The sequence below is a fragment of the Spermophilus citellus genome (genome assembly GCF_964194105.1).
Source record: "Spermophilus citellus genome assembly, chromosome: 6".
NCBI lineage: Eukaryota > Metazoa > Chordata > Mammalia > Rodentia > Sciuridae > Spermophilus > Spermophilus citellus.
This window is the reverse complement of record NC_138187.1, coordinates 66108597-66133326: the sequence shown is the minus strand read 5'-3', so window position 1 is coordinate 66133326 and position 24730 is coordinate 66108597. Positions and strand designations below refer to the sequence as shown.

General features: G+C 40.9%; 1 protein-coding gene across 13 annotated transcripts in view; it reads right to left on the bottom strand.

Moving 5' to 3' along the window:
- The window catches only part of SVIL (supervillin), a 199145-nt gene that overhangs the window by 42849 nt on the left and 131566 nt on the right, over positions 1-24730 (bottom strand). For 7 of the 13 annotated variants that reach the window (XM_081300115.1, XM_081300114.1, XM_081300109.1 and 4 more), the window contains 4 exons: positions 12498-12627; positions 7933-7980; positions 6831-6908; positions 1363-1510 (listed from right to left, as the gene is read on the bottom strand). In XM_081300115.1, coding sequence (XP_081156241.1) covers positions 1363-1510; positions 6831-6908; positions 7933-7980; positions 12498-12627 — 404 coding nt within the window. The remainder of the gene's footprint in view (positions 1-1362; positions 1511-6830; positions 6909-7932; positions 7981-12497; positions 12628-24730) is intronic. The other 6 variants (XM_081300118.1, XM_081300120.1, XM_081300112.1 and 3 more) reach the window with 2 other exon arrangements.

Here is a 24730-nt window from a genome sequence, read left to right as displayed (position 1 = left end):
TTGTCTTCTGCTGTCCGTGGACAATTCTAGGATTAAGTAAGAATAGATGTGCTAGAAAGGATTCTTTCACTAAGATTTGAGTTAATCACAACTACAACTCAGGGGTTACTGCTCCCTCCCTTGCTCCTTTTTTTCTGCAAACATTTATTATGTGTCCACAGTGAGTCGGGATTTTTATTCATCAGAGTGAGGATCTCTAAAGTGAAACCTACAAAGTTGACAAAAACATACTAATGTTAAGACTAAGTGAATGTTAAATCTTTTACCATTAACTCAGGAAATTTTCTTTTAGAAAATAGCTTGGAAATTGCAGAGCACAATGGTGCATTGCCTGTAATCCTAGCAGCTAGGGAGGCTGAGGCGGGAGGATCTCAAGTTCAAAACCAGCCTCAGCAACAGCGAGACACTGAAAAACCCAGTGAGACCCTGTCTCTAAATAAAATACAAAATAGGGCTGGGAATATAACTCAGTGTTTGAGTGCCCCTGAGTTCAATCCCTGGTCCTCTCCTGACACCAAAACAGAAAACAAAAAAACAAAACAAAACAAACAAACAAAAAACAGAGAAAATAGCTTGTAAATTTGTACATAGAGGTGACAAAAGGAAACCAAAATTTAACCCAAACTTTCTGGATATAAAATAAAGTCTCAAACATTCCCATTGGGTCTCAAAGCTCTCCAGCAACGCTACTAACCACATGATATGTCAACTTCATGTCTTTGGATATAGGCTTCCAAGCAGTTTAACTCCTCTGCTTCAGAGAAATGGCTGACTGCAAGGAATCCCCATACCCCAACCCCTTTTCTTGGAAATGAAGACATCTTTTAGACATCTATTAAGCATATCTGGAAACTGACTTTGTAAGCCAGAAAAGTCTGGTTTGATGGAAAGGAACCCAAGAATTAGCTTAAAAGGGAGAGGAGATAGACTCCTTTACTGCTAAAGACTTACTTGTGGTAACCAGATGCCAGGGCACAAGAAAGCAGAAACAATTTAAAAGTAATTATGGGAATGGGCCAAGATTTGTTAGCAGATTGGCAATTGCTTTTGAAACCTATAATTGCACTCAAATTCCAAGTGGGTAAGTTTTGAAATAGTGAAAAACTGAATTATACTTCTTTCATTGAAGATGACACAAACTATGAAGAAAGGCCATCAGTAGCAATATTCCACAAAACCTACCCAGGAGACATTTACACAATGCTAGGAAGGTTAAGCATTTAAAAAGACCACAGATTTTTTTTTTTTTTTTACTGATATTTTACACACATCACCTCACCTTCATGGTGAACCTGCCCACATGTGTGTTCATGTGTGTGCACGTGCATACACACACACAGACACACACACACAGGCTCTCACCTTTCTTCACCATTTTGCCAGCCACAGTGAACTGGGTGGAGTCGTTGGCGGCCCCCCTGCCCTTGGTCTTCCAGGCCTCCTCTCGCACAGAGATGAGGTGCTTCCTTTCCTCGATCGTCATCTGGCTTTCCGGACTTTCTGTGACCCACTGTCCATAAAATGCATAGAAAGGAAAATAAGAGAGAGAAATGAGAGAGGTGTAAACTTGAGCCTGTATCATTTCCTGAGTGAAAAGACGGGCCAAAAACATGATAAAGTTGCTCTCTTCTGCCCAGCTAGGTAAAACTTGGGTTAACTGGTGGATTTTATCCCCTCTGTGCTCACAAAGGGCATGATCTGGAACTTGATCCATGTAAGCTCACAAGGAGCCAGGTCAGTTATAAAGCAGGGGAAGCTGATTAGGAAAAAAGGTGTGCTACGAGGCTCCCGGGGGCTCTCATGCTTTCTTCTATAGCAATGATGTCGCACGGGCAAGGAAGCATCCAGGCAGCCCATGGAAATGGCTACAAGTCATAATATATCAACACTGAGGATGACCTGTCCTGGAGACACAACCTACATATATAATACTTCTACTTTAAAACTGCTTTCAACAATTTGGGCAGCTTGGGAGGTTGAGACAGGAGGATCTCAAGTTCAAAGCCAATCTCAACAAAAGCAAGGTGCTAAGCAAGTCACTGAGACTCTGTCTCTAAATGAAATACAAAATAGGGCTGGGAATGTGATTCAGTGGTGGAATTCCCCTGAGTTCAATCCTTGGTACTAAAAAAAAAAAAAAAAAAAAAAAAAAAAAAATCGGGGGGGGGGGTTGGTTTCTGAAGATACATGCCTCTTACAATAGCCTCTTGGGTTTGCCTATTTGCTTTCAACCTTCTTAGACCTGAGGGCTGCCATTTCTGCTAGGGCATTTGCTTTCAGACTGCAACTGAGCACTTCTTAACTTCTGCCAGTTTCCCCAGCTTCTCTTCCTTCCCAAGGGGCTTTCCTTGGATAAGAAGTCACCATAGACCAAGTCTCGAAGGGCCTCTCCCTGACAGCACGGGGAGGGCTATATCAGAGAGCCCTCAAGGAAATGCATCCCAGGGGCTTGGGAACTTTTGTCCTCCTTAACTTTCCATCCACATGGGAATTTAGCATCCTTAACGACCCCGCCCCCGCAAAAAAAAAAAAATAACTTTCAGATTCATGAAGGAGAGGGTGAGAATAGAAATTGGCAAAGGTCATTTTCTTAATGGCCTGGCAGGATGGAGGGTGACAGAGGAAAGGAGCCTTTCTTCCTGTCAAGCAGTAGTGAAGCAATCCTGAAAGTGGACTTCTCCATTATCTAATTTATGAGTCTCCCTTTTACAGGATCCTTCTATAGACATCCAGCCAGAAGACATTTTGAGATCCTTGGTAATTTAAGGTTATTTACTTAAAAATCTTTACCTGAGGGGTTGAAATATGACAATTAAATGCAATGCAAGACTGGATTGGATCCTACATGGGTTGTGGTTAAAAAGGATATTATTGGTGGGGGGAATTGACACAACTTGAACATGAATGTGAATTAGATAAACATAATATAAATGTTAAATTTCTCTTTTTTTGACCACGGTGTCACTGTATTGTGGTTATGGGAGAAAATATCTTTGACTTTGGGAAATACAAACTGAAGTAGCAGAGGATCATGGTACCTCCTCCAAACTACTCAAATATGGTTTGGAAAGGGGAAAAAATACACACACACACACACACACACACACACACACACATCCATGAGATGGGGGAGGGGGAGCTAGAGGGAAGAAAGGACAGAGAGGAATGTCAAGAGGCAGAGGATGTCAACATTTGGTGGATCTGGTAAAGAGGAGAATGATCTGCTTACTATAGAAACTTCCCTTTAAGTTTTAAATTTTACCAATATAAAAAGTCACCACAAACAAAAAACTCTTTTCCTTAACTCTCCACACACAATTGATAAGAAGGCCTTAATTCCAAAAAAAAAAAAATAATTACTTTGAACCATATACCCTTATTAAATAAACTATGAGGTTGACTTGCCAGGGTGACCTCATACAATTAAAAAAAAAGTTTTCTTTAAAAATGAAATTTCAGGAATGAAGTTTAATCAAACCAATACAGCACTTGGCTAAAAATATTTTCACAAGACAAATAAAGTGCCAAGAAAGTCGGCTCTTCCAAAGGCCCCAACATCACTAGATGGTGAACTCACTAAAACATTTCGAAAATCCAGGGTGAGGTACAGGGGTGTGGTTAATGACTCAGAAAAGAGGTATCTCCCACCCAACAGTTTCACTCCCCAAGAACTCCTTCATGGACACGATAAATAGGAGCCCTGGGACAATACAACTAAAGTAGAATTTGAAATTTCCATTTGTTTGCCATTTATCCTTCTAAATGATAATAATACACATAGAAGTTTTGGTTTCCCTAGAAGTTTTTACTTAACTTTATTACTTAGGGGGGTTTGTTTTAGATACCCCTAACTTCTGCTATCTGATTTTATATGGCTCTATACAGAGGTAATGAATGAATACAGTTTGTGTATTTAACTGAAGAATCTAATAAAATTTGCCATAAGTTGCTATTAAATTATCAAACTCAAAATGTGAAAACATAAGATGAATCTTTGTCTATTTACTTTTTATATTTTTAGCTTATAAGTTTATTATTATCTTGTTTTTCCCTTCTAAGTTTTTTTTTTTTCCTTGTTTGGATAATCTTATGTCATGTCCCGAGGTTAGCTGATAAATGTTTAGGATTGCCTGGAAGAGTAAGAGAGAGGGTAAGAGAAGATGGAGATATCTATTATTTCATAAATTTAGTGGGGAGAGGCAGAGAGAGAGGACGGGAGAGGTAGGCCTGGACAGAGACTTGGGATACAGCTGGATACCTTGGAAAGGATCGATCAGTAAGAATGCTTTCAAGGTTAGCTTTTGTCTCTGAACTACTGATAAATCATAGAAATTGTCACTTAATACGTTTTACACAGGGACGTGACACAGCAAGAGACTGGAACTATTACATTTAGTACTGATGTTGGGGAGATTTAAGGGTAAAATGCTTTCATAAATGGAAAGCTTTTGAAAAGAAAATGTTGGGATCTGACTTTAAAATTTTTGTTTTATATCTAGGTAAACTCAACTATCGGAAGCAACTATTAGAGCAGATGTTTAGTAATAGACATAAGATCAATTGACAAAACTCTGTGCACTCTTAAAGAAATTTAGCTTTGCTTCCTCAAGAGAGATTGTCACTTCATGCAGCTTCCAGAGGCCTGAATGAAAGATGAAGAAAGACTCAAAGTCCTATGCTCAGACCTCGAAGGAATCATAATCCAATCTAGTCACCATCTACTATCTCTTAAAACAAAAGGACTGAAAGAAAGCAAAATCTTGTTCTGGTACATCCTTGAGACACTTGAGGAAGGAGAGAAATGCATGTTGAAGCCTGCCAGAGAGATTAAATAAATAGTCCTTTCAGACAGAGGTTGTGTAGTGTTTAATGCCCTATTTTCTTCTTTGAATCCCTGTATCATTCAATATTAAGACACCGGCATGGCTGGAGGAAAGAAAAGGAGAGATCTGAACTCTGATAATACTTGGGCAAACGTTATTTTTTTTTTAAATTAAAAATATATGGATGGATATTACATGTTCATGAACAGGAAGACTATTTTTTCAAGATGTCGGTTCTTACTCTATCTATAAATTCACTGTGATCCTAATCAAAATCCCAGGAAGACATTTTGTAGATATTGACACATTTATCCTAAAGTTTAACATGGAGAGGGCGGAAGATGATTACTTTTCTCTCATTCAGCTTCACAGGTGAAATCCTGAGCCTCTCGTCCCACGGTTGCTGGCCCTGAAGCAGCGGTGAAGTCAGACCACTGCTACTTAGAGGCAACCTAGAGGTAATAAAGTCCCAGTCCTGATGAGGGGACTGAGCTCTAGAGGGAAGGCCCCAGTCCGGCTCCCACAATGGAGGGAGATGAGAACCTGGGAGTCATGGAAATATGGATGTGGCCACTTAACACAGCCATCATGACATCAAGGACATCCTGAGGGAATAACAAACAAGTGTGAACATTTTTAGCTTTAAAAATGATCACACATCATTTAGCCTGGCCAGGTCTCCCTTTTGGGGTGGGGTTTAGTCAAGATACAGTAAAGATGGAGGGAAGGATGCAGGGAGGTCTATAGTTTCTCATTTCAACAGGACCAATGTAAGCAGCTCATATCAGACTGCCTCTTTCTCCCTGTTTCACACATGAATGGCCTCTACCATATCCACATATACTTCTAAGCTAAGCAAGATAGCATCCTAACCTAGCTAGGGCAATGAATACCCTGGTGCAGGCCATGGGCTCCTGACTTGACTTAGGATTCACAGCTTGGAAATGGAAAGGGGAATTTTTTCCTTAAATCAGTTTCATGAAAGCAAGGTTAATTCATACTGTCAGGTCTACCTAAAAATCAGAGCTAAAGGTGTTGCATGTGTGTGTTAGGGGACAGACATATGTGAATGGTGGGAATAATTCTATAGGATGGGCCCACTGAGCTGACTCCCACATGCTATCTTTTCTAAGAAGCAATTCTCCTGCTGCTCTGTCTGGCCTAAGTGGACAGGACATACCACATTCTTTAGCAAACTACCTGTTATCTGCAGGAGAAATGCAGGCCTGAAATAAAGTTGATCAGAGGAACTCAAGTTACCCTGAAGGGGGAGACTTTTGTGACCCTTTTTGAGAGACCAGATCCTGAAACTCTGGGAAACAAGGATAATTCCTCCTAACCATAAAATCTGTGAGAATGTATGGTTAAGAATCCAATTGGAACCAATCATTATGGGCCATGGTGACCTAGAGTTGTCATGGCAGTGAGAACTTAATAGTCTGACGTCATCCTGCTGCCAGTCAAGAGGTGGACCTGGGTGGGACTCTCTGGAAACTTCTCTGGTATCCCCAATAAAAGTGGAGTGCAAGAGAGGCACATTGTCTCTCATCTCTGAGAGGACCCACTCTCTCCTTTGAGAATGTCCCCTTTCCCTTTTCCAATTCCTTCAATAAACTTATTCCTGTTACTCTGAGCGACCTGTCTGAAATCCTTCTGACCTGATCACAAGGATCAAGGTTTGAAGGGGAGGCTTGCACTGCCTCAGTTTCTCCAAAGTCCTCATCTCTGTAACATGTTGACTAACCCTAAATATAGGAACTGATTAAACGCACACTATCAGACATACTAACAGACTGGCACACAATCACAAGACTCCCTTATATACAAACACACATGTGCATGCGCACGCGCACGCGCGCACACACACATACACACACACACACACACACACACACACACACACACACTCATGAAGCTAATGAGTTACTTCCCCAACTGAAACCAAAAAAGTCCTTCCCCACTGCTCAGAAATTGCAATGAGGCTTAACATGAGTAGTGTTTCCTCACCTGATTAATAGATACAAAAGACAGGTATTTATGGGCAGCAGGTATAGCAGGAGAATAAGTAGAAGCATATACAGGTTCCTATAGAGCAAAGCAAGAGGATTAGAGGTGAAAAGAGAAGATTTATCAGAGCAGAGAAGGGAGGGGAGGATTGGGGGTGAGACAAAAAACAATGAATTTTCTAACAGAAAGTTAATTTACTCATTGCAATTTCAGTTCTCTTTTCAAGAGGGTTCCTTTCTCAAATGGGATGCTAAAATAAATCCTCACAAGCACAGAGTGCAAATACCTGAGTCAGTTTTGTGCAGTAATTGACGGAGTTAATGGGAGGATTACCTGCAATTTATATAAGAAACTCAGTGACAGACAGGGAGCCAGGACTTTCATCGATGGTTTTAACATTTAACAACAAAAAAAATCACCTTCTTTGAGGTACTTTCGTTATGTGATTAAAAAATAATGTAAGAATATGGGATCCTCTTTCCATGCTGGATAAAGGATGCATCCTGTCTGGAAATATGAAAAGCAAACAGAGAGGGCACGGAGGCTTGCAGGGAGGTGTAGCCCTGGCCCCTATCTAGAGGAGATATTTGGCACTGGGCAGGTAATTTTAGGAGCAATTTCCAAGCACAGAAGTGTGTGCATAAGCAACTGCCCCTTGAAATTCACTTAATGCTCCTTTAAAGTTGTTTCATTTTGTTTAGAGATAAGGCTCTCCAGAGAAACCAAAATGGCTGAGTCACTCTGACTCCCTCTTTTTTGATGACCTAGAATAAACTTTGCTCTTTATAATACTAAATTCCCTGCCCAGAGGCAAACTTGTCTACCTTTTTTTGAACACAGGAGGTTGTAAGATTTCAAACTGAGCATGCTCAGCAATGTGCCCATCTCTACATGGGATAACCATGTATATGAATATGTGCGTTTCCCCAGCAAGAGCTCCTTGGTTTCTTTGTTGGAAGAGGCACTTCTTAGAGAATTCTCTCCAGTAACCTTCTTTCCTTAATCTTTTATCTCCTGGTTGTGTGTATTGGCTTTGCACTCACCAAAGGAGGAACCCACTGAGTCAGTTACAGAAGGAAACCTGTGTTAGAGTCAGGCTTACCCAAAGCAGATTAGAAATGTCATTATCATCTGTAAATCCTCCTTCTTCCTACAGGTTAAAACAAATAGGAGACATTGCAGAGGATTGGAAGAGAAGAGTCTAGTTAGGGACTCACCATCATTTTCAAGTATTCGGTGCCCTGTTTCAATTAGATGCATGCAGCACGAGCTCACAATCCAGTGGCATAAACATCAAGTGCACTCATTCCCCAAGGGCAGGGCAGGAGGACAGCCTTTAATTTAGGGCCTTGCACTCTCTCTCAGCCTTGCTCTTTGAACTGACAATTGTGGTTTGGAATTCTGAAGAATAGCAGGCAATTAGAATATAAATGTGGCAGATTTACCTCCTTAGAATTTTCAAGCCTTGTTTTAGAGATAGCATAGTACCAGATATCCAGTCCTCATCTGGGACTCAGAAATAGGTGCAGGTTTTCAGCCTCCAATTCTGTAAAGGTTTTTAAAATTCCTGGAAAGGTCTTAAACACTGGATAATCATCTTTTTTTTTATGCTTATCTTAACAAGAGGACATGGGAATCATATGTATGTTGTAATGTTAAATAGATTAAAATGTGTTTGGAACTTAAGATAATTATTGTGTTAAAATAAAGAACTATAATTTAGTTGTAATAGACTTCTGCCAAATCACTTCTTTACGACTTTGTCTTGTTTCATTTCTCTCTCTCTCTCTCTCTCTCTCTCTCTCTCTCTCTCTCTGATGGAATGAGTTACTCTGGAGGAAACTGGACACAATCCATGCTCAAGTGCACACATTCCATTCAGGGTGGACCTGGCCAAATTTACAATCCAAATGGCTTTACTATCATTAGAAGTAATTATATGCTACAAGAAGTAAAAATGTATAAGTCAGGTTAGCACTAACCTAGACTAAACGAAGTATAGGAGAAAAAAAAAGAAGGGTGGCAAGAGAGAGAGGTAGAGAAACCAGGAACCTGAATGACTTTTCATAAGAAATGACAGAGTTAGCTAGGTAAATAATTAGTGCTCTTAACCTCCAAATCATGAATCCTGATTTAGAGGGGAATAAAAGTGGAAAGCAAGGAACTGTTGCTTAGTTCCATTTTCTCTGAGGATGACTACAATTTCAGAACAGAAAGGAAAACTCCTAGTTCTTCCAAAGCTATTTATGGACTAAAATAGGACAATATTACTATACAGGATTTCAAACTGAGATGCCTCAATTTCTTTTGGGATAACACCCTTGGCAGAAACAAAACAATTACAGATTGTCAGGGCATCTTTTTCTATTTTGTTTTTTAAACATTTATATTACCTGTGTGGCTCTCATGAGATTTTCCTTGGACCTCTGTATGTCGTGGATTTTCATAGTAGCAATGGAGTGACTTACAGAGTCCTCACTCCAGGTCCTGCCCCTTCTACATTCCCACATTCTACACTCATTGCACACAGAAGGATGACAAGGTATAAAATGTTTGGTAATCATGATATGTGCTGTTTGATGAATTCAGAAATTGGGAAGTAAGTGATGAGCTGACTGTAAGACCCGCTCCTTTCTACCCTGGGTGGTAAAGATGGAAACTTCCCATACCCCTCTGCTGAGCAGCTCTCCATGGTGAGCCTAGATATCCCATGCAGCAAGCCCCTATCTTCATGTGCATGTTATCCATGTCTTTCTTTTTCCAAGGGCACATTTAGACAGGCAAGCAGTGGCACTTCTTAAGCACTCCTCAGCTGTGTGTGGGGAGTCTCATGATAGCCCAGGTCTAACGCACATGGCCTACCACATCTGCGTGCTGTCAAAGTGTGCCTGAAATGCACAGCCAGCTCTTGGGATGGAATGAACCAGGGGGTCGTCAGAGGCCACCCGGAAAACAACCTGACCTCAACGGAACTTGAGATTTCCCAATGAGCATAGCAAAGGCCTAAAATAGATTGACTTAGTTTAACTTTAAAGAGCTTATTGTCTGGGGTCCAAAGTGAAGTAGGCCACCAAGAAGGAGTAGGAATAGTAAATTCACTGTGGCTAGAGAATTGGTGGCACCCATGAGCCTGGCAGCATGTCACACTGAAACCCACGAGGCGCTCAAGTCCTATTGCTTTGTGTCACTGGATTTTCTACTCTCAGAACAACCTGGCGTCTCTTGCCTTCTTGCAATCTTAGCTATATGTCTGGACAGTCCAGGTTCATCCTTTCCCCACACCCTTCTGGTACTTACTGCCTAAGGTCACCCTCACTCTCCTAAGGGGACAGTAGCACACCTCACCATCCACAGGGATCTGTCTCACCTTTTGATTCTTAGCTTCATTTTTATATTCACCTGCTATAGGGGACAGTCTGCTAGGGAAGGGTGGGAGACTCTCTGCATGTTTTAAAATGATAAACAAGATATCTGACACTGCTTGGTGCTACCACATATTAGTTGACAGCTTTTCTAATGAGGTCCATCTTAAAAGTTTTTGGTTTTTATTTTTTGTGGTATTAGGTATTAAGCTCAGGGCCTTGAACAAGATGGGGAAGCACTCTATCACTGAGTGGCAATTACAGCTCTTAATTTTTTTTTTTAATTTTGAGATGGGATTTCACTAAGTGGCCCAGGCTAACCTCAAACTTGCAATCCTCCTTGCCTCTCAGCCTCTTAAGTAGCTGGAATTATAGGTGTATACCACAGCACCCAGTTTGTTTTATTTTATTTTGGTACTGGCAATTGAACCCAGGAGTGCTTTCCCACTGAGCTACACACCCTTTCCCAATCATTTTTATTTGTTATTTTTTATTTTGAGTCAGGGTCTTACCAAGTTGCTAAGGCTGCCCTCAAACTTGCCATCCTCCTGCCTCCCAAATTGCTGGGATTACAAGTGTGTGTTATTTTTAAACCAATGATTTTAAGGTCCTTTGTTTTTGTGGCGATAAGAATTGAACCCAGGGCCTCGTTACATAGTAGGTTAAGTGCTCTGTTACTGAGCTTTACCCCTGGCCCCAAGGTTTTTTAGAAAATAAAGTTTGTAGGCTCTGGGGATACATTAGTTGAGGGATCAAGTTTTCTTTTACATTGAAATCTAGATTTCATATGTGTGCTTTTCAATATCTAGTTAGTTAGAGGGAGAACTTTATGAGTGGCTGAGAATTAAATGTCTTTGGTTATTATCTTTAACACCATGTATGTCTCCAGCTAGAGAACTCAAATACTTTTTAGTGTCCAGTTATACTTGAGAACTTCACACATGGCTGAGAATTAAACATCTTCAGACATTATCTTTAACACCATGTGTTAAAAAAGAATTCAAGTTTCCACTTCAGTGTCACCTCTGTAGACACAGAAGTTCTGTACATAACCCAGGTTTAGTGGTGCGTGCCTAAAACCCCAATTTGAGGCCAGTCTTGGCAATTTAGCAAGATGCTGTCTCAAAGTGAAAAATAAAAAGGGTTAGGGATGTAGTCCAGTGGTAGAACACTCCTGAATTCAATCTTCAGTACAAAAAAATAACAGACAACAAAGAAAAAAGAAGTACTATATAAAATAGTGTCAGAGCCCCTGACTCAATGTTCTGGATCTTCTCATTTTTATGTAAGTTTCTTAACACATAAAGGTCAAGTCAGACTTTCTCTTTTCCACAGATGCATAGTTTTATTTTTGAGATGGGGTTTCTCTTTGTTGCTCAGGCAGGTCTTGAATTCTTGGACTAGTGATCTTCTGACCTTCACCTCCTGAGTAGCTTGGGACTAAAGGTCATTGCCCCCAGCTTCAGATGCTTGTTTTAGAGTGAGAAGGGGTTCAAAGGATTGACTAAGTGGAACATTTTTTTTTTCTTTTCTTTTCTTTTCTATTTGAAGACTTTAAACCTTGGAACTTGGCCAGTGGGTGTGACTCAGCTGCATCATTTCCCCTAGAGGCAGCAAGCACACTGCAATGGTAGGGTCAGCCAGCAGGGAAGTCACCATCAGCTTTGAAAGCCTGAGGTCAAAAGCTGGTCATCTTTACATTTCTAATTTAACAACCCAGCAATATTCTCGTATATGAGATGCTTCTAGTATGGATCACCATGCATGATTTGATTTTATTCAAGCTTGTAACACATATTGCTATACATTCTCAATAAAAGGCATACCTCCTCATCATGAAACAGGCTTAAAATTATAAAGAATGTAACTTGCAGGCCACAGTTATGTCCTTATTTTTTTACACGTAGGTCTTACATCTCTGCATGGGAAATTCAAGTCCATGTTTTTATATGCAACTTACAAGCTGTTAGTGGTGAATTAAAGTTTTTCATTGGAAAGCCTTAATCACATTCTAAAAGCCAGATTTCACTTAAGAAGGTTTGAGCTGTGTACATATTTTAAAACTCAGGCACTTGCTTGCTGACGTACTATGTGGTGGTGCTGTTACTGATTCTATAACATCCCAAGGCTTGACCTTTTGATCAATGTTAGCAGCTTTGTGACAGATGGAGCGTGCACCCTAAAGGCAAGAGAGTGCTCAGGTTCCACAGAGCAGGAATCAGTGCAGCTTCACATGCTGTTCCACCTGACGCACTTGCAAGCGTGATGCTAGAGAAGACACTTTCTCCTAACTTGGAAACCTTACCTTCTTCTTCAGCGACTGTTCCACTTCCTGGATGTGCAGGCTGTCACTGGCAGATGCTTTGCCATACTCCTGCTTTCTGTTAATTCTGCTCTTCCAGTCTTCCTCACCACTCTTCTTCAACAGTGCCAATCTAGGAGGAAAACATGCCAAGAATTCAGCACCAAACTCTGAAAACGTAGGAAAGTCTCTTTTTCCAAGATGGTCCTAAAGATGCACCATCATTTCAGCAAAGGATTATCTCTGCTTTTTCCTTGACCTTGGGCTGAGAGCAAGAAAGAGATTTAAAAAAAAAAAGTCACCATCTCCAGAGAAAAATATCTTCTAGTGGCCCATTCTGGTCACATGATGAAATAACACTAAATCAGGAAAACTAGTTCTATTGCAAAAAATATTGCAGAAAAAAAGTGTTTAAAAAACCATCAAGGTATAAAACACTGAAAATATCTTAATATCATGCATTTCAAAGATAAATTATGATGTTTATAATTGTTTCTCTTCCTGTATTCTAAGCCCTGTTCTTTTTTCCTCCAAATGAACCTGTTTTTTTCCAATGCATCTTAATACAAAAAACTATTTTCTATAAACCCACTTAAAAAATTATTATTGCAACTTTTCTCAAGGGAAAGATATATACAGAAAAAGAATCTAATTAACTGAGATCGTTATCTGACCTACTTTAGCTCAACTATGATGCGACTTGCCATAAAGCAGCTTAGATATTGTAATATCAGAAAAGTAACATTCATGAACATGAGCTGTTTCAGCTAACTGTATTAAAATAACTGAGTTAGACTTAGGCATCTAAGTTGTACAAACATGGGACAGATAAAAGGCAAAAAGGCAGTGATCATTAAATTTATTGGAGCTGATGCTCAAACAATTTAAAATTAAGGTAAAAAAAAAAAAAGACTAGACCTCTGTTTCTCTGGGCCCAGCCTAATGGGCACCATGCATAAACAGTGACATTGTTAAGCAGCATGAGCTCTAGTCTATTATCTCTGTTCAAGGATGTTGCTTCCTATCCTGATTTGTCTTATCAGAAACTGGACAAGAAAATCTCTAAAGGCCCTTCTGCTGCTAACTTTCCTGATTCTGTAAAATATTTGAGTAGAAAATGGGATAAAATATATTTTGTGATAAGTTTTGTTAACAAATGAGAAAACAAATTCACTATTACTTAAACAAGAATTTACGGCTGGGGATGTAGCTCCGTGGAGTGTGTGCTGCTAGCCAGCATGAGGCCTTGGGTTCAATTTCCAGCACACACACACACACACACAAATACAAAAAATATTTATATCTAAAAAAATCTGTCCATAATCATACTTTATACTTTCTAGTCATCGAGTCAAATAATGGAAAGTAAGACATAAAGCAAAGAATTGCCTGAAAGAGGAAGGAGTTCAAACTTTGGACCTATCTCTATTTCCAAATCTCTTGCTTTGTTTTCTTTTTCTTCCCTTTTATTTTCTTTGTTTCTGCTATGGGGCAGCAGATAAGATCTCAAGTGTTCATTCAATGAAACAGGTATAAAAGGCAGATATCACATAGCTCAAGATCCCATTTAGTCTTATATTCTACAATGTTGGGAGCACTCTGCAGGTTGCAAGGGCAAGTTCATGAACTTGGACACAATATCTAAATTCCATTAAATGTTTTAATCTGCATTTCCTACTAGATGATGACTAAAATTTATCTCTTTTCCAATTATTTTGGATGAGTCAGTTTTATTCTAGTATAGAAATAGAATCTCACAAACTCAAATCACTAAAAGAAATAATTAGTATCTGGCATTCTGCACTGGAGCTTTCAAAGATCTCAAAGCATCAATAAATGAGACTTTCGAAAAGTAAGAATATCAGTACTTTAATAACCAAATTAAGAAGGAAACACTCCCTTAAGAAGGAAACATCCATTTCATTGATGCTCTCCTTTAAACTGAATCAGCTTCTGTCTCTAACCTCACCTTTGACTCAGACCAGTAATTATTTATCTTGACGATACACCTTGTTAACCGCGTTGGATTCCAAATGATTTAAGAGAATTAAAAGGCACGGAGGGTCGCATCGCCTGATCGGCGGATTGCCCCGAAGCTGGAGTCTGCGGCTCGCGCAGGGAAGCGGCGAGGTACCGGAGCGGGGGTGCAGCGATGCGGATTCTGGGGGCTCCTGCCAGTGGTGCAATGGCCGTGCTTAGTGCTGAGTTCCGGCTTTGAGGCAGAGGAGAGAAGCGGTCCAGTTCGGTTCTCAACACCGGTCGGACCACGGAGGAGGACAGCAGCCGCCATCTTGGAGAGCTGATGTAATCATCCCTGTTTTCTACTGATCTCAGTTCATTCAGCTACGGAACAGGTGATTTCAGGCTGGTATTTGCCTGCCTCTCGCAGACAGATTGCTCAGGCTCAGGGCTGGAGAACCAGTGGAGAATACTCCTAGGGGCTCGCTCCTGGCAAGGCGTGCGCCCGGCTCTGAGCGGCCGGATTCTGGTTCCCGGGGCTGCTTTGGCCCAAGGCTGGGGAACCTGCGGAGACTGCGGGTAGAGGCCAGCTCCAAGTGGAGCGTGCGCTGAGCTCGGGGCGGCTGGGTTCTGACTCCCGGAACAGTTTTGGCCCAGGGCTGGGGAGCCCGCGGGGCCTGCGACTTTGAGCCTGCTCCCAGCGGAGCGTGCACCGAGCTCGGAGAGCTTGGAGTGGCCGGGCTCTGGCTCCCGAAGCTGGGGAACCTGCGGTGACTGCTTCTCGGTCCGGGCCCTGCTGGGTGCTGTGGGGGCCAGGGGGGCAGAGTGGAGCTGCCACCTGCGCCCAGAACAGGCCAAGTGACCCACCGGCGTGGTATCACGACTCCCCAGCTGCAGCTGGGGCCGAAGAGAGTAGCCGCCCACGCCTAGAACAGGACCAGCGACCCGACGGCGCGGTAGCCAAGTCACCGCATTTGGAGTAGGGGCGGTGCAGAGCCGCCGTCTGAGCCTGCAAGGTAGGCAGACCTGCGACCCACTGGCAGGACAGGCCCGGTAGCCTGCCAGCGTGGTGGACACGTAGCACCGAGGCAGTCAAGTCACACTGGTTGGAGTGGGGGTGGAGCAGAGCTGCCGCCCGTGTCCAGAAAAGGCCCAGCGACCCGGTGGAGAGGCAGTCAGGTACCCCCATTGGGGAGTGGGGGCTGAGCAGAACTGCCGCCCGAGCCCGCAAGGTAGGCAGACCTGCGACCCACTGGCGGAACAGGCCTAGAGGCCTGCCAGCGTGGTAGACACGTCACACCAATTGGAGTAGGGGCCGAGCAGAGCCGCCGCCCACATCCGGATCAGGACCAATGACCCGAGGGCGTGGTAGTTACGTCACCACAATTGGAGTTCGGGCAGAGCAGAGCTGCCACCCGCGCCAGCAGGGTGGGCAGACCTGCAACTGACCAGCGTGGTAGACAGATCACCCTAATTAGAGGAGGAGCACAGCCACTACCCGCCCTGCAAGGGAGATTTTCCAACTCTACAAGAGCAATATAAATAAATAGGGGGAAAATTTCAAAAACACAACAGTTTCACCAAGCAGAAAGAAACATGAGCAGTATGAAAAGACAAGGAAAGAAAGGACTACAAGCAATGCAGGTCAACTCAATTTTAGAAGAGGTAATAGCTGCAACAGATGGAATGTCAGATAAAGAGCTCAGGATATACATGCTTCAGATGATCTGCAGTCTCAAGGAAGACATGAGACAGCAAAATCAGACAATGAAAGATCACTTTGACAAGGAACTACATAAACAAATCCAGGAAGTAAAAGATCAATTACACAGGGAGATAGAGGTAATAAAAAACAAACAAATAGAAATCCTAGAAATGCAGGAAGCAATAAACCAACTTAAAAACTCAATTGAGAATACTACCAACAGAGTAGATCACTTAGAAGATAGAACATCAGACAATGAAGACAAAGTATTTCAACTTGAAAAGAACATAGACAGCTCAGCAAGACTGCTAAGAAACCATGAGCAGAACATCCAAGAAATATGGGATAACATTAAAAGACCAAACTTAAGAATCATTGGGATACAGGAAGGCACAGAGCTCTAAACCAAAGGAATAAACAATCTATTCAATGAAATAATACGAGAAAACTTCCCAGACTTGAAGAATGAGACAGAATCCCAAATCCTAGAAGCCTACAGGACGCTGAATGTGCAAAGTCAAAAGAGATCCACACCTAGACACATTATAATGAAGATGCCCAACATACAGAATAAGGAGAGAATTTTAAAAGCTACAAGAGAAAGGAAGCAGATTACATTTAGGGGTAAACCGATCAGGATAACAGCTGATCTCTCAACACAGACTCTGAAAGCTAGAAGATCCTGGAATAATATATTTCAAACACTGAAAGAAAATGGGTTCCAACCAAGAATTGTGTATCCGGCGAAATTAAGCTTCAGGATGGAAGATGAAATTAAAACCTTCCACGATAAACAAAAGTTAAAAGAATTCGCAGCTAGAAAACCATCTCTTCAAAAAATCCTTGGCAAAACATTACTGGAAGAGGAAATGGAAAATAACAATGAAAACCAACAGTGGAAGGTAGGACAGTAAAGGGGGGAAAGTAATCAAAGAGGAAAACAAATCAGGTTTAGTAACATTAATAAACAAATATGGCTGGAAGAACAAACCATATCTCAATAATAACCCTAAATGTTAATGGCTTAAACTCACCAATTAAGAGACACAGACTAGTTGAATGGGTCACAAAACAAGACCCAACAATATGCTGCCTACAGGAGACGCATTTGAAAGGAAAAGATATACATAGACTGAAGGTGAAAGGTTGGGAAAAATCGTACCACTCATATGGACTGCGGAAACAAGCAGGAGTGTCCATACTCATATCTAATAAAATAGATTTCAAGCCAAAGTTAATCAAAAGGGATAAAGAGGGACACTACATACTGCTCAAGGGAACAATACACCAACAAGACATAACAATCATAAATATATATGCCCCAAACAATGGTGCAGCTATGTTCGTCAAGCAAACTCTTTTCAAGTTCAAGAGTCTAATAGACCACCATACAATAATCATGGGAGACTTCAACACACCTCTCTCACCACTGGACAGATCTTCCAAACAAAAGTTAAATAAGGAAACTATAGAACTCAAAAACATAATTAACAACCTAGACTTTATTGACATATATAGAATATACCACCCAACATCAAGCAGTTACACTTTTTTCTCATCAGCACATGGATCCTTCTCAAAAATAGACCATATATTATGTCACAGGGCAACTCTTAGACAATATAAAGGAGTAGAGATAATACCATGCATCTTATCTGATCATAATGGAATGAAAACTGAAAATCAACGATAAAAGAAGGAAGGAAAAATCATGCATCACTTGGAGAATGAACAATAGGTTACTGAATGATCAATGGGTTTTAGAAGACATCAAGGAGGAAATTAAAAACTTCTTAGAGTTAAATGAAAACACAGACACAACATATTGGAATCTATGGGACACATTGAAAGCAGTTCTAAGAGGAAAATTCATTGCTTGGAGTTCATTCCTTAAAAAAAGAAAAAACCAACAAATAAATGATCTCATACTTCATCTCAAAATCCTAGAAAAAGAAGAGCAAAACAACAGCAAAAGAAGTAGAAGGCAAGAAGTAATTAAAATCAGAGCTGAAATTAATGAAATTGAAACAAAAGAAACAATTGAAAAAATTGACAAAACTAAAAGTTGGTTCTTTGAAAAAATAAATAAAATCGACAGACCCTTAGCCATGCTAATGAAGAGAAGAAGAGAGAGAACTCAAATTACTAGCATACAGGATGAAAAAGGCAATATCACAACAGACACTTCAGAAATACAGAAGATAATCAGAAATTATTTTGAATCCTTATACTCCAATAAAATAGAAGATAGTGAAGGCATCGATAAATTTCTTAAGTCATATGATCTGCCCAGATTGAGTCAGGAGGATATAGACAACCTAAACAGACCAATAACAATAGAGGAAATAGAAGAAACCATCAAAAGACTACCAAATAAGAAAAGCCCAGGACCGGATGGGTATACAGCAGAGTTTTACAAAACCTTTAAAGAGGAACTAACACCAATACTTTTCAAGCTATTTCAGGAAATAGAAAAAGAGGGAGAACTTCCAAATACATTCTACGAGGCCAACATCACCCTGATGCCTAACCCAAAGACACTTCAAAGAAAGAAAACTACAGACCAATATCTCTAATGAACCTAGATGCAAAAATCCTCAATAAAATTCTGGCGAATCGGATTCAAAAACACATCAAAAAAATTATACACCATGATCAAGTAGGATTCATCCCTGGGATGCAAGGCTGGTTCAATATACGGAAATCAATAAATGTTATTCACCACATCAATAGACTTAAAAATAAGAACCATATGATCATTTCGATAGATGCAGAAAAAGCATTCGACAAAGTACAGCATCCCTTTATGTTCAAAACTCTAGAAAAATTAGGGATAACAGGATCATACCTCAACATTGTAAAAGCAATCTATGATAAGCCACAGGCCAGCATCATTCTGAATGGAGAAAAATTGAAGGCATTCCCTCTAAGATCTGGTACAAGACAGGGATGCCCTCTCTCACCACTACTGTTCAACATAGTCCTCGAAACACTGGCCAGAGCAATTAGATAGACGAAAGAAATTAAAGGCATAAAAATAGGAAAAGAAGAACTTAAATTATCACTATTTGCAGATGACATGATTCTATACCTAGCAGACCCAAAAGGGTCTACAAAGAAACTATTAGAGCTAATAAATGAATTCAGCAAAGTGGCAGGATATAAAATCAACACGCATAAATCAAATGCATTCCTGTATATCAGCGACAAATCCTCTGAAACGGAAATGAGGACAACTACTTCATTCACAATATCCCCCCAAAAAATAAAATACTTGGGAATCAACCTAACAAAAGAGGTGAAAGACTTATACAATGAAAACTACAGAACCCTAAAGAGAGATATAGAAGAAGACCTTAGAAGATGGAAAAATATACCCTGTTCATGGATAGGCAGAACTAACATCATCAAAATGGCGATATTACCAAAAGTTCTCTATAAGTTCAATGCAATGCCAATCAAAATCCCAACAGCATTTCTTGTAGAAATAGATAAAACAATCATGAAATTCATATGGAATAATAAAAGACCAAGAATAGCAAAAACAATGCTAAGCAGGAGGTGTGAATCAGGCGGTATAGCGATACCAGACTTCAAACTATACTACAGAGCAATAGTAACAAAAACAGCATGGTACTGGTACCAAAACAGGCGGGTGGACCAATGGTATAGAATAGAGGACACAGTAACCAATCCACAAAACTACAACTATCTTATATTTGATAAAGGGGCTAAAAGCATGCAATGGAGGAAGGATAGCATCTTCAACAAATGGTGCTGGGAAAACTGGAAATCCATTTGCATCAAAATGAAACTGAATCCCTTTCTCTCGCCATGCACAAAAGTTAACTCAAAATGGATGAAGGAGCTTGATATTAAATCAGAGACACGGAGTCTGATACAAGAAAAAGTTGGCTATGATCTACATACTGTGGGGTCGGGCTCCAAATTCCTCAATAGGACACCCATAGCACAAGAGTTAATAACTAGAATCAACAAATGGGACTTACTCAAACTGAAAAGTTTTTTTCTCAGCAAAAGAAACAATAAGAGAGATAAACAGGGAGCCTACATCCTGGGAACAAATCTTTACTCCACACACTTCAGATACAGCCCTAATATCCAGAGTATACAAAAAACTCAAAAAATTAGACAATAAGATAACAAATAACCCAATCAACAAATGGGCCAAGGACCTGAACAGACACTTCTCAGAGGAGGACATACAATCAATCAATAAGTACATGAAAAAATGGTCACCATCGCTAGCAGTCAGAGAAATGCAAATCAAAACCACCCTAAGATACCATCTCACTCCAGTAAGATTGGCAGCCATTATGAAGTCCAACAACAACAAGTGCTGGAGAGGATGCAGGGAAAAGGGTACACTTGTTCATTGTTGGTGGGACTGCAAATTGGTGCAGCCAATTTGGAAAGCAGTATGGAGATTTCTTGGAAAGCTGGGAATGGAACCACCATTTGACCCAGCTATTCCCCTTCTCGGTCTATTCCCTAAAGACCTAATAAGAGCATGCTACAGGGACACTGCTACATCGATGTTCATAGCAGCACAATTCACGATAGCAAGATTGTGGAACCAACCTAGATGCCCTTCAATAGATGAATGGATAAAAAAAATGTGGCATTTATACACAATGGAGTATTACTCTGCATTAAAAAATGACAAAATCATAGAATTTGGAAGGAAATGGATGGCATTAGAGCAGATTATGCTAAGTGAAGCTAACCAATCCTTAAAAAACAAATGCCAAATGACTTCTTTGATATAAGGGGAGTAACCAAGGACAGGGTATGGACGAAGAGCTTGAGAAGAAGATCAACATTAAACAGGGATGAGAGGTGGGAGGGAAAGGGAGTGAGAAGGGAAATCGCATGGAAATGGAAGGTGATCCTCAGGGTTTTACAAAATTACATATAAGAGGAAATGAGGGGTAAGAGAAGAATAATACAAGTGGAAGAAATGATTTACAGTAGAGGGGGTAGAGAGAGAAAAGGGGAGGAGAGGGGAGGGGAGGGGGGATAGTAGAGAATAGGATAGACAGCAGAATACATCAGACACTAGAATGGCAATATGTAAATCAATGGAAGTGTAACTGATGTGATACAGCAATCTGTATACGGGGTAAAAATGGGAGTTCATAACCCACTTGAATCAAACTGTGAAATATGATATATTAAGAACTATGTAATGTTTTGAACGACCAACAATTAAAAAAAGAGAATTAAAAATCATCAAATTCATCCTTACAAATTGAGGTTCTTAAAAATAACAGGGTATGATTTTTGAGGACCTTCTCGAAACGAAGCTGCCAAATGTTTGGAGCAGTGACAATACCACCTAAATAATGGTGTGGTTTCCCTGGTGGCTGGTTTGAGGAGTATGGAACTGATTCAGAGAAAAACAAATTGAGGAATCTGGAATGACTTTATAGTCCACCTTACACTCTGCTGATCTGTGCAAGAATCTCTAAGAAAGCGGATATTGTTATTCCTATCTCGACAGAGAGGGCCCCTTTTCACACATGGGAAAAGGGCTTTGTGGAATAAGGTCCCACTGCATCTTAGTGGGGCAGGAGGTGTGATTCCAAACCCTGTCCCCCGATGGACAGCTTTTTTTACTCCATTAGTGCATCAGCTGATCAGAGACAGTTCACTTTACTCTTTCAGGAATAGCACAGTATTCTGGCTTTCTTATAATATTCTCCCCACTTTTCCCATGATGGCCTTGAAAGAATTCTTCCATTCCAAACTCCTAAAATTTTGCTTCTAGATGTGCTGGCAAGATCATCATCATGGACTTCCAAAGACTACAGAGTAACCAAAATAATATGGAAGAAACTGTGCTTCAATTGAGCCCACATGGTACTTGGACCCAGCCCTGGCATACAGAGTACAAATGATGAATAACTTCAAATGACACACACTGTAAGTTAAATGCATGATTCCTGTCCCTTTAGATTTCCTACTTGGTGTTCAACGAGCTGAGGAGGGCGGGGGATCTTTCCAAATGTGTTCTCTCCCCCTGCAGTCTCCCAGCCCTCCAACTCACTGCAGACCGCCATATACTGGAAAGGGCTGAACGTCGGGTCCTACACATGACATAAATTCCTGCCTGTGCAATTCAAACAACTGTCAGTGCTTTCAACATCTGCCAAGTCCAAGTGCTATTTGCAAGGCTGCGATGTGGAGAGCGTGGGCATCTGCTTAGTCTGAGGCTGTGGAGCCAGTGAGTGGCACTGCATTCGCCTATGAACCCCAAGGCATGGCCCAGGGCCAACATGACACATGTTTGCCAGACTGCCCAGGGAAATGTCTGTTTCTCTTGCCGCAGCCCACACTTTTTCAGCAGGGAATTCTGGTCTGTGAGCCCTGCTTGGTCCGAACATGTTTTTCAGGCTCATAAAAGTAAGGACTGGGTCAAATATGGGACAAGAAAACATGTGTCCCTAATATGGTATTGTTTTTGTTTCTTTCTCTTTAGGAATTTCCCCTCATTTCAAAGAAACAGAGGCACCTAAGAGATTTCGGACAGAGCACAAAAGCACTGATTAGTTAGTTATGCTAGATCTTGATCTTGACTAGTGTGCAGGTTGGCAGAGTTAACAAATAATATATTTTATTTATTATTTATCTACTTGATGCTGAGACTGAACCCAGGGCTCTGGAAATGTTAAGCATGAGTTCTACCACTGAGCTGCACTCCTAGTCCCCAATATATCTTTGAAAAGAAAAACTGCTATGGTTTGAATATGGTCTATCCTCTCTGGAACTCTGTAATTTGGTTGCCATGTGGCAGTTTTGGGAGGTGGGCCTTTAAGGGGATATTAGGTCCTAAGAGGAATTAATGTCTTTCTCCCTGCATCCTCTCTTGGGACTGGATTAGTTACCCTAAGAGTGGGTGGCTATAAAGCAAGACTGCCCCTACTGCTTTGCCTCTTCCACACAGTCCTGGGTCCCCTTTGAACTTCTGCCATGTTATGTGAAGCCCTTGTCAGACACAGCTAGGTCCTGGACATTCAGCCTCCACAATCTCTTTCCTCTATATAACTACAGAAAATAGACCAAAAGAAGGACAAATTAAAGATGAGAAAAGGAGAGGAGGGCAGAGGCAAATCATGCCTCTATCTGTCCTTATTCTCATTCACATCAATCTGGGGGGCCTTTGGTGGTCAGAACCTGGAGTTTGCTGGGGAGACACGAATATACCTCTAGCTGAGTGGGGTGCAGAAGGTGGTGGAGGGGCATGCAGAGAACTCGGGGACCCCAGCTGGGCCCTCTGAGGCTGGGGATAGACATGGGCAGCTCCTTCAACATTCTAAGGAATTCACTAAGTCCTTATACTCTTAACGATTTCCTTAGGTGACAGGATGGCTCTTTTCCCCCTTTTCAGTTATCTCCCCTGACCCAACAACCCTCAGTATGAGAACTCAGATGCAGTAGTTTCAGAAATTGTGGAAATAAGATTTCTCAAGGCGCAATATGCTTTTTAACAGATGCCAAAGGTTTTATCCCTAAGAAATTGAATTATGTGGCTCACAGTACTTACCAAAGAAGTTCCCAATGGAACTTGGACAATTTAAATCATTTGGACAACTATAAATCGGTGGTTTTTATTGACCCAATGGAAAAAAAAGTAGATTGCATTCTAAGTTTAATGCTGATTGATGGTTCAAGCTTGGCATTCTAGATGTCAGAAAACATGTGAGCATGAAAACATTCTAAAATGGTAGCATATGGAGGCTTTTCTATAATTCCTTAGTTTCTACACATTTATTCTACAAGATAGGGATAATGCTTTTTCCTTTCTAGAGGAAACAGCAAATGAGATACCTCAAGTGAAATGCCAAGGGAAGCACAGGATACTTGGTGACACTCCTGTGGAGAACTCCATAGAGTCAAGTCCTCAACAGGAAGGAGGCCAATGTCAGAAGGTTTAGGAAGACAGAACTGCACATTTGAGGGTACAGTAAGTTAGAAGATAGGATCATGGAAATCTGCAGATGCCAGGCTCTATTTCTTAGAAGTTCAAATTTGAAAATAAAAGTGAAATTTTTAACAATACATGTAAAGAACATGTGAATTGAGAAAATTAATACAGAGGGAGAGTGAAGTCTTTCTGGCTAGAATTTCTGTTCCCTTGTCATATATTCTCCTAGTTAGAACAAACACAGCTGCTAAAACACCTAACTGAACAGGAGGCAAGCTGTTCACAGGTACCAGGGTGTGAGACCTGCCCCTGGGGTCAGTCCCATCACTACCATGGTCCTAAAGACTGCTGGGACTGATGAGCATAATTAGGCATAATGAGGCAGTCAGGAGGAGTTGGAATAAGGTTTAAAAGTCCTGTGGGCATATGTCACCCCAAGAAAAAAAAAGCCCCATAGACATATGAATGACATTCTTATTTGAAATAGGTCAAACTTGGTCATTTCGCTTTAACAAAAGGGAAGAATTAGAGCAGTTATCATGGATGGACTGCTTGGTATTTCCAACAAAGAAAGAATAAAAGTACTGTCAAGGTAAGGGGGAAATGATCCCTGGCAATATATTT